This window comes from Hyla sarda, chromosome 10 (genome assembly GCF_029499605.1).
Source record: "Hyla sarda isolate aHylSar1 chromosome 10, aHylSar1.hap1, whole genome shotgun sequence".
Lineage (NCBI taxonomy): Eukaryota > Metazoa > Chordata > Amphibia > Anura > Hylidae > Hyla > Hyla sarda.
The window spans coordinates 69,741,044-69,757,294 of NC_079198.1; the positions used below are offsets into that span (position 1 = coordinate 69,741,044).

General features: G+C 43.8%; 1 protein-coding gene across 10 annotated transcripts in view; it reads left to right on the plus strand.

Moving 5' to 3' along the window:
- TNNT1 (troponin T1, slow skeletal type) overlaps positions 1 to 16,251 on the plus strand; it is an 85,214-nt gene that overhangs the window by 56,394 nt on the left and 12,569 nt on the right. For all 10 annotated transcript variants that reach the window (XM_056543281.1, XM_056543288.1, XM_056543280.1 and 7 more), the window contains 2 exons: positions 8,122 to 8,199; positions 14,583 to 14,696. In XM_056543281.1, coding sequence (XP_056399256.1) covers positions 8,122 to 8,199; positions 14,583 to 14,696 — 192 coding nt within the window. The remainder of the gene's footprint in view (positions 1 to 8,121; positions 8,200 to 14,582; positions 14,697 to 16,251) is intronic.

Consider the following 16,251-nt stretch of genomic DNA (forward strand, 5'->3'; position numbering starts at 1 on the left):
CTGCTTTTGTCTCAAAAGCAACAAAATATATTTTTTTACACGGTGAAATACAATCCCAAAACATAATGTGCACATAACCTACTGTATATACTCGAGTATAAGCCGAGTTTTTCAGTACGATTTTTCGTGCTGAAAACACCCCCCCTCGGCTTATACTCGAGTGAACTCTCCGCCTGTCAATCCCTTTATCAGTGGTCTTCAACCTGCGGACCTCCAGATGTTGCAAAACTACAACTCTCAGCATGCCCGGACTGCCATCGGCTGTCCGGGCATGCTGGGAGTTGTAGTTTTGGTAGTTTTGAAACATCTGGAGGTCCGCAGGTTGAAGACCACTGCGGTCTTTGTCATCATTCAGACCCCCCCTTTAGTTTTCTACTCACCTCCCCTCGGTGGGAAGGAAGGGTGAGCTGTCCGGGCCATCTATGCTGCAGAGACCGTCCGTTGGGGATGGTTAGTCGTTCCGGTCTGTCCATCTTCACCGGGGGGGGGGCTCTTCTCCGCTCCGGGCCCAGCCCCGGACTAGTGACGTTGCCAGTCGCACGGACTAGTGACGTTGCCAGTCGCATGGACTGCGCATGAACGTCTCTGTGCGTTGTCGTCAAGGCAACGTCAATAGTCCGGGGCCGGCCCAGAGCGGAGAAGAGTGCCCTCCCGGTGAAGATGGACAGCCCGGAACGACTAAGCCTCCCCACCAGACGGTCCCTGCAGCATAGATCAGCTCACCCTTCCTTCCCACCGAGGGGAGGTGAGTACAAAACAAAAGGGGGGGGGGGGAGTCTGGATGATGACGAAGGCCGCAGTGGTCTTCACCTGCGGACCTCCAGATGTTTCAAAATTACAACTCCCAGCATGCCCGGACAGCCGATGGCTGTCCAGGCATGCTAGGAGTTGTAGCTTTGAAACATCTGGAGGTCTGCAGGCTGAAGACCACTGGCATTGACAGGCGGTGATGATGAAGGGGGGAGGGGGGGGGATGATGACAGGGGGATGATGACAGGCGGTGATGATGAAGGGGGGTGTGGGATGATGACAGTGGGATGATGACAGGCGGTGATGATGAAGGGGGGGATAATGACAGGGTAATTATGAAGGGGGGATGATGACAGGCGGTGATGATGAAGGGGGGAGATGATGACAGGGTGATGATGACAGGGGGGGATGATGTATTTCCCATCCTAGGCTTATAGTCGAGTCAATAACTTTTCCTGGGTTTTTGGGGTGAAATTAGGGGCCTCGGCTTATATTCGGGTCGGCTTATACTCGAGTACTCGAGCATATACGGTAAATGTCATTTCTTGTAAAATCTATGCAGCACAATCTGGCTTAGTTATCTAGGTGTTAGCTGCTCTTAGCTATTGAAAGGTTAATGCATTATAACGAAAATCTATTGAGTGACTGCTGTGCCAATAAATAACACATTAGTGCATGTATTGACAAGTAGAAGCCAGATAATACCAAATGTGTTGCCCCCACCCTATGAGAATATTAACACAGTGACTGACAGCTCAGGTATGAGCGCATATACTGTACACAATATTACACAATACAGTAGGAGAGGTCATATTTGTTGTAGATTATTTAGAATAAACTAGCAGCAAACAAGCCATTTGTTAGGCTGAATCGCAAAAAAATATTTCTTGGATTCTACATGTAACCTCAGTCCAGACAAGGAACAACTCATTTTATTGAGGGTTTATCCCTTAACAGCTAGAAAGTAAAATACCTTTGACCATATTGGACACTATTGGGGAGATTTATCAAAACCTGTGCAGAGGAAGAGTGGCGCAGTAGCCCATAGCAACCAATCAGATTGCTTCTTTCATTTTCCACAGGCCTCTTTAGAGGCCTGTGGAAAATGAAAGAAGCAATCTGATTGGTTGCTATGGGCAACTGCGCCACTCTTCCTCTGCACAGGTTTTGATAAATCTCCCCCTATATCTTGGATATAAGGGGTGCAGAAGTAGCGGTTGCACCCAGGCCTTGGTTGCTGGAAGGGCCCAAAGCCCATCTACCACATAAGAAGACAACAATACTATAAATTTCACATAATAAGTGGGAGCCCTACTATACATTTTGCATTGGGGTCCAGAAATAGTTACTCCCTTGTTTTTGAGGAACCAAACTCTCTACTTATAAAGTTCCCTAAGGCATCTATTTCATCATATGCTTCCATGCATGTTTTATATGAGTTTGGCTGTTTATTCTACTTCAAAATCTGTCCTCCTTGATAGCAGATTATTTAAAAAGAACAGCTCCTATACAGTACATGACCTTATATAGAGGCATAACATTTTTCAGTATCTATTGGCTTCTATGGGAAAAATTGGCATCCATATGTAGTATGGAGGATGGCAAGATTTTTGTCATAGGGCCACACACAGTAGTTGTTTGTACAGAGGTTTTTACGTGTGCACTCTATTATGTGTGCACTCTATATGGGATATTACCGGTGTATAGCTTTAAGCATGTACAAAATCATAATACAGTCATATGTAAAAGGTTTTAATAAGTTAAAAGGGTTTTCCAGGACTATATGACTGAAGGATTATCCACAGCTCCTATTCACTTCAATTGGAGCTGAGCTGCAGTTACCCGGTGCAATCAGTATACAATGGCCAGCACAGGGCCTCCGGCTCCATTCACTGCACTGTGTAGCTTATGGGGCTGCCAACACCAAGCAACCCCTCTGATCAGCAATTAAAGAGGTACTCCATGGAAAACATTTTTTTTAAATCATCTGGTGCCAGAAAGTTAAGCAGATTTGTAAATTGCTTCTATTTAAAAATCTTAATCCTTCCAGTACTTATCAGCCGCTGTATATTCCACAGGAAGTTCTTTTCTTTTTGAATTTCTTTTCTGTCTGACCACAATGCTCTCTACTGACACCTCTGTCCATTTTAGGAACTGTCTGAAGCAGGATAGCTTTGCTATGGGGATTTGCTCCTACTCTGGACAGTTCCTAAAATGGACAGAGGTGTCAACAGAGAGCACTGTGGTCAGACAGAAAGGAAATTCAAAAGAAAAGAACTTCCTGTGGATCATACAGCAGCTGATAAATAGAAGTAATTTACAAATCTGTTTAACCTTCTGTCTCCAATTGATTTAAAAAAAATGTTTCCAGTGGAGTACCCCTTTAACCCCTTAAGGACGCAGGACGTACTCAAACGGCCCCTTTTCCGAGTCCTTAAGGACTCAGGACGTTTGAGTACGTCCTGTCAAATCCCGGCCCCCCGCCGCTAGCCGGTGGGGAGCCGGTGCCCGATGCCTGCTGAAATCGTTCAGCAGGCATCGGGGCATATCGCCCAGGGGGGTCATTATGCCAGTGACCCGGTGACCCGGAATTACAGGCTGTTCGGGGCCGTCTCCGACGGCCCCGAACAGCCAGAGCCTGCAGGGGTGAGGTGGCACTGGTGCCACCTCACGATCGCCCTGATTCGTCGGCCGGATTACCGGCCGACCAATCAGGGCGCCTGCTGCGGGTGTCACTCCCGCAACCCGCTCCGCCCCTCTCCCGGAGGACGTGAGCGGGTGCGGGACGTGCACCCCGGGTGCTGGGGACCCCGATCCCCGGCGTCAATGTTGGGATCGGGGCCCCAGGAGCGACGGCCGCGGCGGCGACGACAAGGGACTGACCTGTGCGTCGAGGATCTTTGGAGGTGAGTGACAGCCTCCTGCTGTTGCTTAGCAACAGCTCCCAGCATGCAAAAAGGGCATGCTGGGAGCTGTAGTTATGCAACAGCAGGAGGCAGACCACCACAACTCCCAGCATGCCCTTATGGGCATGCTGGGACTTGTAGTTTTGCAACAGCTGGAGGCACATTTTTTCTATGGAAAAGTGTACCTTCAGCTGTTGTGTAACTACAACTCCCAGCTTGCACCAACAGCTAAAGTGCATGCTGGGAGTTGTAGTAGTGCATCTGCTGGTTGCATAACTACAACTCCCAGCATGCCCGTTGGCTGTCGGTGACTGCTGGGAGTTGTAGTTTTGCAACAGCTGAAGGCACACTGAGTTATGTAGCAAACCAGTGTGTCTCCAGCTGTTGCATAACTACAGTCCCCAGCATCCCCAGCCAAAGTAGTATGCCTCCAGCTGTTGCATAACTACAAGACCCAGCATGCCCTTCCGCTGTCCGTACATGCTGGGGGTTGTAGCTTTTGCAACAGCTGAAGGCACACTGGTTGCAAAACACCAAACTCTGTGTTTCACAACCAGTGTGCCTCCAGCTGTTGCAAAACTACAACTCCCAGCATGCACTGATAGACCGTACATGCTGGGAGTTGTAGTTTTGCAACAGCTGGATGTTTCTCCCCCCCCCCATGTGAACGTACAGGGTACACTCACATGGGCGGAGGATTACAGCAAGTATCCGGCTGCAAGTTTGAGCTGCGGCAAATTTTCTGTCGCAGCTCAAACTGCCAGCGAGAAACTACTGTGAACCCCCCGCCCGTGCGACTGTACCCTAAAAACACTACACTAACACACAATAAAAAGTAAAAAACACTACGTATACACATACCCCTATGCAACCCCCCTCCCCTCCCCAATAAAAATGAAAAACGTCTGGTACGCCACTGTTTCCAAAACGGAGCCTCCAGCGGTTGCAAAACTACAACTCCCAGCATGCACTGATAGACCGTACATGCTGGGAGTTGTAGTTTTGCAACAGCTGGATGTTCCCCCCCCCCCCCCAATGTGAACGTACAGGGTACACTCACATGGGCGGAGGATTACAGTAAGTATCCGGCTGCAAGTTTGAGCTGAGGCTCAAACTGCCAGTGTGAAACTACAGTGAACCCCCGCCCGTGTGACTGTACCCTAAAAACACTACAGTACACTAACACACAATAAAATAAAAAGTAAAAATCACTACATATACACATACCCCTACACAGCCCCCCTCCCCAATAAAAATGAAAAACGTCTGGTACGCCACTGTTTCCAAAATGGAGCCTCCAGCTGTTGCAAAACAACTACTCCCAGTATTGCCAGATAGCCACTGACTGTCCAGGCATGCTGGGAGTTTTACAACAGCTGGAGGCACCCTGTTTGGGAATCACTGGCGTAGAATACCCCTATATCCACCCCTATGCAAGTCCCTAATTTAGGCCTCAAATGCGCATGGCGCTCTCACTTTGGAGCCCTGTCGTATTTCAAGGCAACAGTTTAGGGTCACATATGGGGTATCGCCGTACTCGGGAGAAATTGTGTTACACATTTTGCGGGGTATTTTCTGCTTTTACCCTTTTTAAAAATGTAACATTTTTGGGAAAAGAGGCATTTTAGGTAAAAAAAAAAAATTATTTTTTTTACATATGCAAAAGTCGTGAAACACCTGTGGGGTATTAAGGTTCACTTAACCCTTGTTACGTTCCCCGAGGGGTCTAGTTTCCAAAATAGTATGCCATGTGTTTTTTTTTTGCTGTCCTGGCACCATAGGGGCTTCCTAAATGCGGCATGCCCCCAGAGCAAAATTTGCTTTCAAAAAGCCAAATGTGACTCCTTCTCTTCTGAGACCTGTAGTGCGCCAGCAGAGCACTTTTCACCCCCATATGGGGCGTTTTCTGAATCGGGAGAAATTGGGCTTCAAATTTTGGGGGGTATTTTCTGCTTTAACCCTTTGTAAAAATGTACATTTTTGGGGAAACCAAGCATTTTAGGTAAATTTTTTTTTTTTTTACATATGCAAAAGTTGTGAAACCCCTTTGGGGTATTAAGGTTCACTTTACCCCTTTTTACGTTCCCCAAGGGGTCTAGTTTCCAAAATGGTATGCCATGTGTTTTTTTTTTGCTGTCCTGGCACCATAGGGGCTTCCTAAATGCGGCATGCCCCCAGAGCAAAATTTCCTTCAAAAAAGCCAAATGTGACTCTTTCTCTTCTGAGACCTGTAGTGCGCCAGCAGAGCACTTTTCACCCCCATATGGGGTGTTTTCTGAATCGGGAGAAATTGGGCTTCAAATTTTGGGGGGTATTTTCTGCTATTACCCTTTTTAAAAATGTAAAACTTTTGGGAGACCAAGCATTTTAGGGAATTTTTTTTTTTTTTTTACTTATGCAAAAGTTGTGAATCACCTGTGGGGTATTAAGGTTTACTTTACCCCTTGTTATGTTCCCCGAGGGGTCTAGTTTCCAAAATGGTATGCCATGTGTGTTTTTTTTTTTTTTTTGCTGTTCTGGCACCATAGGGGCTTCCTAAATGTGACATGCCCCCCAAAAACCATTTGTCGCTCCTTCCCTTCTGAGCCCTCTACTGTGCCCGCCGAACAATTAACATAGACATATGAGGTATATGCTTACTCGAGAGAAATTGGGTTTCAAATGCAAGTAAAAATTTTCTCCTTTTTACCCCTTGCAAAAATTCAAAAATTGGGTCTACAAAAACATGCGAGTGTAAAAAATGAAGATTGTGAATTTTCTCCTTCACTTTGCTGCTATTCCTGTGAAACACCTAAAGGGTTAAAACACTGACTGAATGTCATTTTAAATTCTTTGGGGGGTGTAGTTTTTATAATGGGGTCTTTTATGGGGTATTTCTAATATGAAGGCCCTTCAAATCCACTTCAAACCTGAACTGGTCCCTGAAAAAAAGCGAGTTTCAAAATTTTGTGAAAAATTGGAAAATTGCTGCGGAACTTTGAAGCCCTCTGGTGTCTTCCAAAAGCAAAAACTCATCAATTTTATGATGTAAACATAAAGTAGACATATTGTATATGTGAATGAAAAAAAAATTATTTTGAATATCCATTTTCCTTACAAGCAGAGAGCTTCAAAGTTAGAAAAATTCAAATTTTTCAAATTTTTCATCAAATTTGGGGATTTTTCACCAAGAAAGGATGCAAGTTACCACAAGATTTTACCACTAAGTTAAAGTAGAATATGTCACGAAAAAACAATCTCGGAATCAGATTGATAACTAAAAGCATTCCAGAGTTATTAATGTTTAAAGTGACAGTGGTCAGAATTGCAAAAAATGGCTGAGTCCTTAAGGTGAAAAAGGGCTCAGTCCTTAAGGGGTTAATGGTCCATCCTGTGGAAAGGCCATCAATCGTATAGTTTATGGTGTTCATACATATTAGAGGAACATCATTAGAACCTGTCTATTTTGGTGGGATCTGCCAACTATCTAATAGGTATGGGGACGTCATGGGTCTACACTGATAGCAAATGTTGGGAGAGAAAAGGATTAGACGTTTTGGTGTTTGAGAATGGTTTATCCCCCTTTCCCCATTAAGAAGTCATGCATTCTCAGCAAAGATGAGGGGGCTATTGAAGTATAGCTGTTCTCTGAATTATTGTAGTCACGACAACAATCTGAACATGACCATACACAATAGTTGGAGGTAGGTTGATGGTTGAAGAACATTATTATTGCATTATTTTGCAAACGCGGCCATAGGGTACCTATACACATAAGAAAAAGTCTGCCAAACCAGTGGATTTCAATGGGACCAGCTGATTGGGTACGTGTGTGAAAGCCTCACGATTCTCTGCCCACAAATAATGTGGGGAAAGAGAAATATTGGGCATGTTCGATTTGAAAAACCCCAATTCCTTGTTCTCAGAGAGATAACCAACTGCCCCATCATAGAGTTTAGCTGTGGCTTACCCCTCCTTTCTCCATTCAGAACATATGAATGCTTGGCCGAGGCTAACGTTTATGGAGAGATCGGGATAGATGGTACAATGTCTATCGCATGTGTATAGGTAAATACACATATTTCAGCCCATATTGGCCATTACAGTTGTTCTATCTGGCCTTACATGATCAATAACTCTGGGGGAAGGTCCAACATTGAGGGAGATTTATCAAGATGTCTTACAGTAAGATTCTTTAGCAGTCAGAAAAAAAGCTGAGCTGTGATTGGTTGCTATGGGAAACCAGGGGAATCTTACTATAAGACAGCTTGAGAAATCTTTCAGAGAATGTTCTTAGAAAACTTTCCCAAAAGATGAACAAAAAGATCTTTTTTTTACCTACCCAACAAATGATCGTTTCAGTTGAAATCATCAATTTTCATCTACAGTAACCTAACACGTAAGATTACCTTAAAGTATATGGTCACTTTTGGTTCATTTTATCTGGATGAGATACAATATCAGGCCTTTTATTGTGTTTCTACAGGAGAATCGCAGAGCTGAACGGGCAGAACAACAGCGTTTCAGGACTGAGAAGGAGCGGGAGAGACAAGCCAGAGTGGCGGTAAATAAACCACAGTGTAGACAAATATTGGCTTGATGTATAAAAATCAGTTCCAGAGAGATTCAGCAAAGTATAGAAAATAAAAATAAATGATCTAATTGTCCTGTCCTTCTATTCCTTCATATAAAAATGTTACACATAAGGCCCATTGTATAATTTTTTTTAAAACTTTTTTAAACATTTTGTGCTGCAATTCATCCAATTTTCTTTTCAAACTTCTTCAGAGTTCCTTTCACTGTAGATACTACTTGCATAAATCGAACACAAGTTGTGTCAAAATTTTTTAAAGGAAAACGGTCATCTGTTCACCCCTACTAAACCCAATATACTGTTGAGGGGTTAATGGGTAAAATACATGCCTGCACTCTGGAGATCTGTCTCTCCAAAGATCGGCATCCATCTTCAGGTAATTGCGCGCTGGAGGCGGGCATACTGGCTCGATTTCAATATTTATTGTCGCGGGTTACATGAGCGCTCAGTTGGCGCAGCACTCACATCACCTGCGACAATTAATATTTACGATTGATGCCGATCTTTGGAGGGACAGATCTTCGGAGTGCAGGTATGTATTTAACCCATTAACCCCTCCTCGGTCTCCTGTTCACCCACACTATAACCCAGTGTATTGGGTTTAGTGTGGGTGAACAGATGACCATTTTCCTTAAATAAGCATTGCTTTTACAGTAAAGAATCCCCACCTATAATGATGCCAAACCTTTTTACTTTTAGATGCAATTGATGCCTTTTGCAGACAGCGAGCGCTGGCAGAACATGCTGCCACTAGGACTGTCCAGAAATGCGCAGTCTCCATAGACAGCGATGGATTTTCAAGTGTATTCTGCAGTTCTAAATTTCTGTGGCAAATGTTTCCAGCAGAATCACATTGAAAAGAATGGGATTGTGCTGAAAAATTTATCTGCCAGATTCCGCTTGGAAATTCTGCAGTGTGAACAAGGGCTAAGTAAGATTAGAATGCCTAACAATATTTCAACACTTTAATAGTAATGACATTTCACCCCATGTTGCAGCCATGCACAAGCCCTATAAACACTGCAGATGATGGCAGCAATTTTCTGGGTGGCACTTGTATTGGACATATTGGACTCCAGTAGAGTAAAGAAAACATAAATAGAAGCATTGTGAACCAAATTGTGTTAAAGGCGTGTCGTACAATGTGTTTCGGGTCATCCTCTTATAAGTTCAGGAACAGGCCATTGAAGGAACGATCAAAAAATAAGACGTACATATAGCCAGCAATGTGCCAGTCCAGGAGCTTTGCAGTGAATTGATAACCAGTTTTCAGCTCTGTTCACACTAGATGAGCAAACAATTTGCATGACTCAGTGCACACCAGATGAGCAGGTACCTGCAATTTAAATCACATGTAATTCATTCAAATAGCATGCCACATCTAAGTGTCCAACTGATCCAGTAACAGATATTCATCAAACAGAAGTGTTTCTACTTAATTTGTCTCTATAATTTTAAAAGACTTTTGACATGTCACAGAGACATGTCAAAAGATTTGATCAGTCCGAGTCACAGTGCCTAAATCGGCACCAATTAGGAGAGTGAACAGAGAGAAGTGCGCAGTAGTGCACTTCACACCCTGCCTCATAGTGACTTTCATCCTGTGGCCCCATAGATTTATAATGCAGACGCAAGACATAGATCGCTGTGAGCATTGTCGATAGAATTGTGGTGACCCACGGTAATGGCGGGACCATGGGGTATAGCGGTGGAGGGGGCAAGATGGTATTAACCCCAGGTGCAAGGTGTTATGAACCCCTAATGTTCATAACGCCAGGGTGGTTTTTGGGTACCAGAACCACACGAACGGTATCTCCGCTATCTCAATGGCTAGGCAGTGAAAGGAGAGTCCACAACCAGGTTATGGTTTAACAGAGGCATTACTGAGGTCAGATAGGTGTTATTATCTTCACAGCTAGGCCAGAATCCCAGAGAGGTGACAAGGAACACAGAAGGACCTCGCAGCTTGCTGGGAACAATTAGACTTTTTAATAGACTTTAGATGCTTGACTTTAGGCTGGACATCACTATAGGTAGTAGTGACAGCTTACATAGACTTGGACTTACTGAAATGACTGTAGATTTGAGGCCTTCCAGGTGCTGGACACTAGCACTGAGATAGCACAAGATGGTGTTTGCTGGTCCCAGTAAAGTGGTGGAAAAGAGAGAATTGTGATGGCCGCCCCCTTATATAGAGGGGGGCTGAGCCAAAGCCCATTGGTCAAGCTGCAGGTCATGTGTTAAACTGGTGCCCTCTGGGTAACATCTGACAACATAAACATAACATGTGACGTCTCACAGGTTCTTTAGATGACCTCTCACAGGTCCTTTATACTAAATATACATTAATACACTGACTACAATTCTATTACAATAAATGACAGTATAGTAACAGCAGGGGAGACACTGCAGGAGAGCCTCAGGTCACTGAGGGACTCAACCTGACAGGGCCTAAGTGTAGTGCAGGACCATGCACTGTACTGGGACATTACAGAGTCTCATGCACACTGTCCAATACTGCATGAAACATATCCACTATGAACAATTAAATGCATATCAAGGAATGGTAAAATACAAACCCACATACACAGTTCCCGACCCTAGATTTCACCCTGTTGGCTTCTTCTGGGGACCTTGTGACATAAAGACCTTTTGCTCACCTAGTGCCAACTGATTTATAAACTGGTTATCAATTCATTGCAAAGTTGTGGCACAAGTATAATGCTAGCTCTATGTACATTTGTTTTTATAGCTCTACTGGCGATCAGGTGGGTTGGATCATCTATCCGGAGGACTGCTTGCTTATCAGGTGTACAAGGGCATATTGCATTTTATACACATTGTAGAAAAAGGCACACTACAGTATGAGACTGGTCTGTTCTGTTTTCTTCTGGATTTGGTTCCTGTTTTTTTGGTTTAAAAAATAAAAAAGCAGAAGTGACTGTAAATATATACTTTTAGCAAGATTTAAGCAATCTTACTGAAGATGCTAGATTTTCAACTGCATTTCTCAATTTCCCATAATGTCATTCTTGCAGAGGACCTGTCTCACAAGCAAATCTTAATGTGATAATAAAGTATAAAATGTTCACCACAGTGTCCGCATGGTAAATGATACAGCATTAAATAAGACCTGTGGTCCCGCAGCACAGGATTAGTCTTAATATTACCAAATGGAATTGGAGCTAACTTTTCATGTTACACTTAAATTATCATGAAAAAGGTCATTAGGACTGTCATATCATTGGTCACTGCAAACTAAAATACAAGAGCTAAAATGGTAATTCCATATCATTTAATTTGATTTTGTACTTTAAGCTTTTTTTAAAATCTCTTCCTTTAGTTCTCAGTCAGTACGATCCTTCAAGGAAATCTGCCATCAGTATCACCTGCACTAACCTGTCATACAAGCTTGTGGAGTGGGTGATACTGATCAAAATGATACTTACGGTGTCCCGAACCATCACGCAGTTCCGCCATAATTCCTCTTTTTCGGCATATGCAAATTAGGTCCTTGGGGCATAGGCGGAGCTACGACCCGAGCTCCAGGCACTCTGACATCATCTTAGCTGGATGAGCGCTCCACCCAGCTTATCCATATTCATAACTTCCCTACCTGCTCAGGCGGTCATGTTACTGTATGGTGCATGCTCTGCTTCCACGTGTGCGGAGGGTGTGGGTGCCTTAGCCAATCAATGCTGGAGTCACATTGGCTACAGGGACACAGTTTTCTTTATTACCCCGGCAGAAGAATGAACATGATCTTCCAGTGGAATCTGCTGGAGAAGTTCCGGTACTGCGCTGTAGTAAGTGCCGATTCCAGATGCTGCTGTTCCATGATGGAGTTCTGGAGTGTGAAGGGGTCCTGATTGTATACACCAGAAGTTTTCTATGCTGCAAACATGCACCAAACATATTTAAAAATAACCTTAGACCAAAGTCAGTGGATCCATTGTTATCCCAGTTGACTTTTTCTTTTAATCTAGATCAGAAATGCTTACGCCCACTGAACTAAACTGTGAATTTAGAAGAACACAACATGATTCTAAAAACAATTTTCACACGTTTTGTTTTGCACAAAATGCCCACCAGTACATAGATCTTCACACAATACATCTCCCTATGCAATTTAATTGATACCTAAACAGTTTCTCCATACTGTCTTCCTCTTGGGCTATTATTCTGGATTCTAGTTCAACATTTTAAATTCTCATTCATATGCTTCTAGGCCAACTTAAATCCAAAATATCAATTATTTTAAGTGGATTTGTCTTGAGTTGGAAGCATCCAAATTTAAAATGTTGAAAATCAGATGGGATTGCTACTTTCGCAGTTGTAGCATGGTTTGTAATACCAAGTAGTGATTTATAGAATAAGTATCCTGATGACTGTTTAATGATATTTTTAAGCATAATATAAAAGGTTAGATCCAAGTGATACATGATAAAGTATTTGCTCCTATTACTAAAGAAAATCACTTCCATTCAGAGGCAGCACCAGGCAAACTAGAACAGGTTATGGCAGTCTGAGACTGAGTCTGAGTAAACACTCTCTATTTTTGCCCTGTGAAGGTGGGGTAGACAGGCAAGCAAACTTGCCTCTGTAACTATTTGGGCCCCTATACATCTGCAGCCAGACCATTTTTAACACTTCCCATGGGCAAGCTATGTTAGTGCTGCTTTTCTCTACTTCTCAAAAAATGTAATGGAACACTAATGTAACACATCCTGGATCTGAATGAATAAACGAATCGTATGAAATACTTTCGTCTTTACATAGTTGAATGTGCTGACAACAAAATCATACAAAAATTATCAATGGAAATCAAATTTATCAACCCATGGAGGTCTGGATATGGAGTCACACTCAAAATCAAAGTGGAAAACCACACTACAGGCTGATCCAACTTTGATGTAATGTCCTTAAAACAAGTCACAATGAGGCTCAATAGTGTGTGTGGCCTCGATGTACCCGTATGACCTCCCTACAATGCCTGGGCATGCTCCTGAGGAGGTAGCGGATGGTCTCCTGAGGGATGTCCTCCCAAACCTGGACTAAAGCGAGACATGATGTCCCAGATGTCCTCAATCGGATTCAGGTCTGGGGAATGGGCGGGCCAGTCCCTAGCATCAATGTCTTCCTCTTGCAGGAACTGCTGACACACTCCAGCCACATGAGGTCTAGCATTGTTTTGCATTAGGAGGAACCCAGGGCCAACCGCACCATCATATGGTCTCAAAAGGGGTCTGAGGATCTCATCTCAGTACCTAATGGCAGTCAGGCTACCTCTGGCAAGCATATGGAGGGCTGTCTACCCCCCCCCTCAAAGAAATGCACCTCACACCTTTACCGGCCCACTACCAAACCGGTCATGCTGGAGGATGTTGCAGGCAGCAGAACGTTCTCCACGGCGTCTCCAGAATCTGTCACTTCTGTCACATGTGCTCAGTGTGAACCTGCTTTCATCTGTGAAGAGCATAGGGTGCCAGTAGCAAATTTGCCAATCTTGGTGTTCTCCGGCAAATCCCAAACGTCCTGCACGGTGCTGGGCCCTCATACCAACCTCATGGAGTCTGTTTCTGACCATTTGAGTGGACACGTGCACATTTGTAGCCTGCTGAAGGTCATTTTGCAGGGCTCTGGCAGTGCTCCTCCTTGCACAAAGGCGGAGGTAGCGGTCCTGCTGCTGGGTTGTTGCCCTCCTATGGTGAACATTACGTCTCCTGATGTATTGGCCTGTCTTCTGGTAGCACCTCCATGCTCTGGACACTACGCTGACAGACACAGCAAACCTTCTTGCCACAGCTCGCAGTGATGTGCCATCCTGGATTAGCTGCACTACCTGAGCCACTTGTGTGGGTTGTAGACTCCGTCTCATGCTATCACTAGAGTGTAAGCCCCGCCAGCATTCAAAAGTGACCAAAACGTCAGCCAGGAAGCATAGGAACTGAGAAGTGGTCTGTGGTCAGCACCTGCAGAACCACTCATTTATTGGGAGTGTCTTGCTAATTGCCTATAATTTCCACCTGTTGTCTGTTCCATTTGCACAACAGCATGTGAAATTGATTGTCAATCAGTGTTGCTTCCCGAGTGGACAGTGTGATTTCACAGAAGTGTCATTGACTTGGAGTTACATTGTGTTGTTTAAGTGTTCCCTTTATATTTTTGAGCAGTGTATATTGAGAGGCCTTACGCTGGTATCTCAGGCAGCAATAAGAGTACATACTTTTGATTTTGTGCCAAATGCCTGTTTTATTTCCATTGCACAGAAATGTAGGTTACTGGGAACATTGGTCAGAGCTGTGGGTTAATGTTGCTGCAAGCATTCACAGTGGAAACTTGATACCTTATAGGAAGAAAAAATGAGAAAAGAAGAAGAGGAGGCTAAAAAACGCGCAGATGATGATGCCAAGAAGAAAAAAGTTCTGTCCAACATGGGAGCCCAGTATGGAGGTTATCTCATGAAGGTAAGACATCCTCACGGGCTGCACATATTTTCATTAATAGTAACATAGTTCATAAGGTTGAAAAATGACCCGAGTCCATCAAGTCCAGCCTATATCCCTAATGAGTTAATCCAGGGGAAGGCAAAAAACCCTCATACTAGAGGTAAAACTTCCTTCCAGACTCCAAATATGGCATCAGAATAGATACCTTCCGGTCCTTTAAATCTAGAATCCATAACCTGTAATGTTATTGGACCCTTTTGGACTCTCTCACAGAGTTCCCCATGACCACCTCCTCCGGGAGAGAATTCCACAGTCTCACTGCTCTTACAGTAAAGAACCCCCGTCTGTGCTGGTGTAGAAACCTTCTTTCCTCTAAACGTAGAGGATGCCCCCTTGTTATAGATACAGTCCTGGGTATAAATAGATCATGGGAGAGATCTCTGTACTGTCCCCTGATATATTTATACATAGTTATTAGGTCGCCCCTAAGCCTTCTTTTTTCTAAACTCAATAACCCCAATTCTGATAATCTTTCTGGGTACTGTAGTCCTCCCATTCCCCTTATTACTCTGGTTGCCTGTCTTTAAATCCTCTCCAGCGCCATTATATCTTTCTTGTACACTGGTGCCCAGTACTGTACACAGTATTCTATGTGTGGTCTGACTAGTGACTTGTACAGAGGTAGAATCTATGCCCCTATAGTGTTTACCACTTTACAGAGTTTAGTATCATCTGCAAAGATGTCTACTTTACTATTCAACCCCTCTACAAGGTCATTAATGAACATATTAAATAGGACAGGACCCAAGACTGACCCCTGTGGTACCCCACTAGTAACAGTCACCCAATCAGAATAAGTAACATTAACCCCTTAAGGACGCAGACCTTTTTCACTTTAAGGACGCAGCCCTTTTCGCAATTCTGACCACCGTCACTTTACGCATTAATAACTCGAAAACGCTTTTACTGAATATTCTGATTCTGATTTTTTTCGGGACATATTCTACTTTATTTTGGTGGTAAATTTTCAGCATTACTTGCATCCTTTTTTGGTGAAAAATTCCAAAATGTCATGAAGCTCTCTACTTGTAAGGAAAATGGATATTCCAAATAAATTTTATTTTTATTCACAAATAGAATATGTTCACTTTATGTTGGCATCATAAAATGAACATATTTTTACTTTTGGAAAAAATTAGAGGGCTTCAAAGTAGAGCAGCAATTTTCAAAAATGTCATGAAAATTGCAAAATCAAGGACAGATGTTACAGAACTACAACTCCCAGCCTGCCTGGGCAGTCTAGGCATGCTGAGAGTTGTAGTTTGGCAACATCTGGAGGACTACTGTTTGGGCACCACTGTAACAGTGGTCTCCAAACTGTGACCCTCCAGATGTTGGGCATGCTGGGAGTTGCAGTTTGGCACCCACTAGGAAGGGCAGCAGTAAATATCGCTTACTGCCCCCCTCCTTCCAACCCCCCCCCCCCACCATAGTTTCCCTACCTGCGCCTGTCTCCAGCAACGATCTGCGGTCCCCACGCATCTTCTCCTCCAGCCTCCATCTTCTCCACACG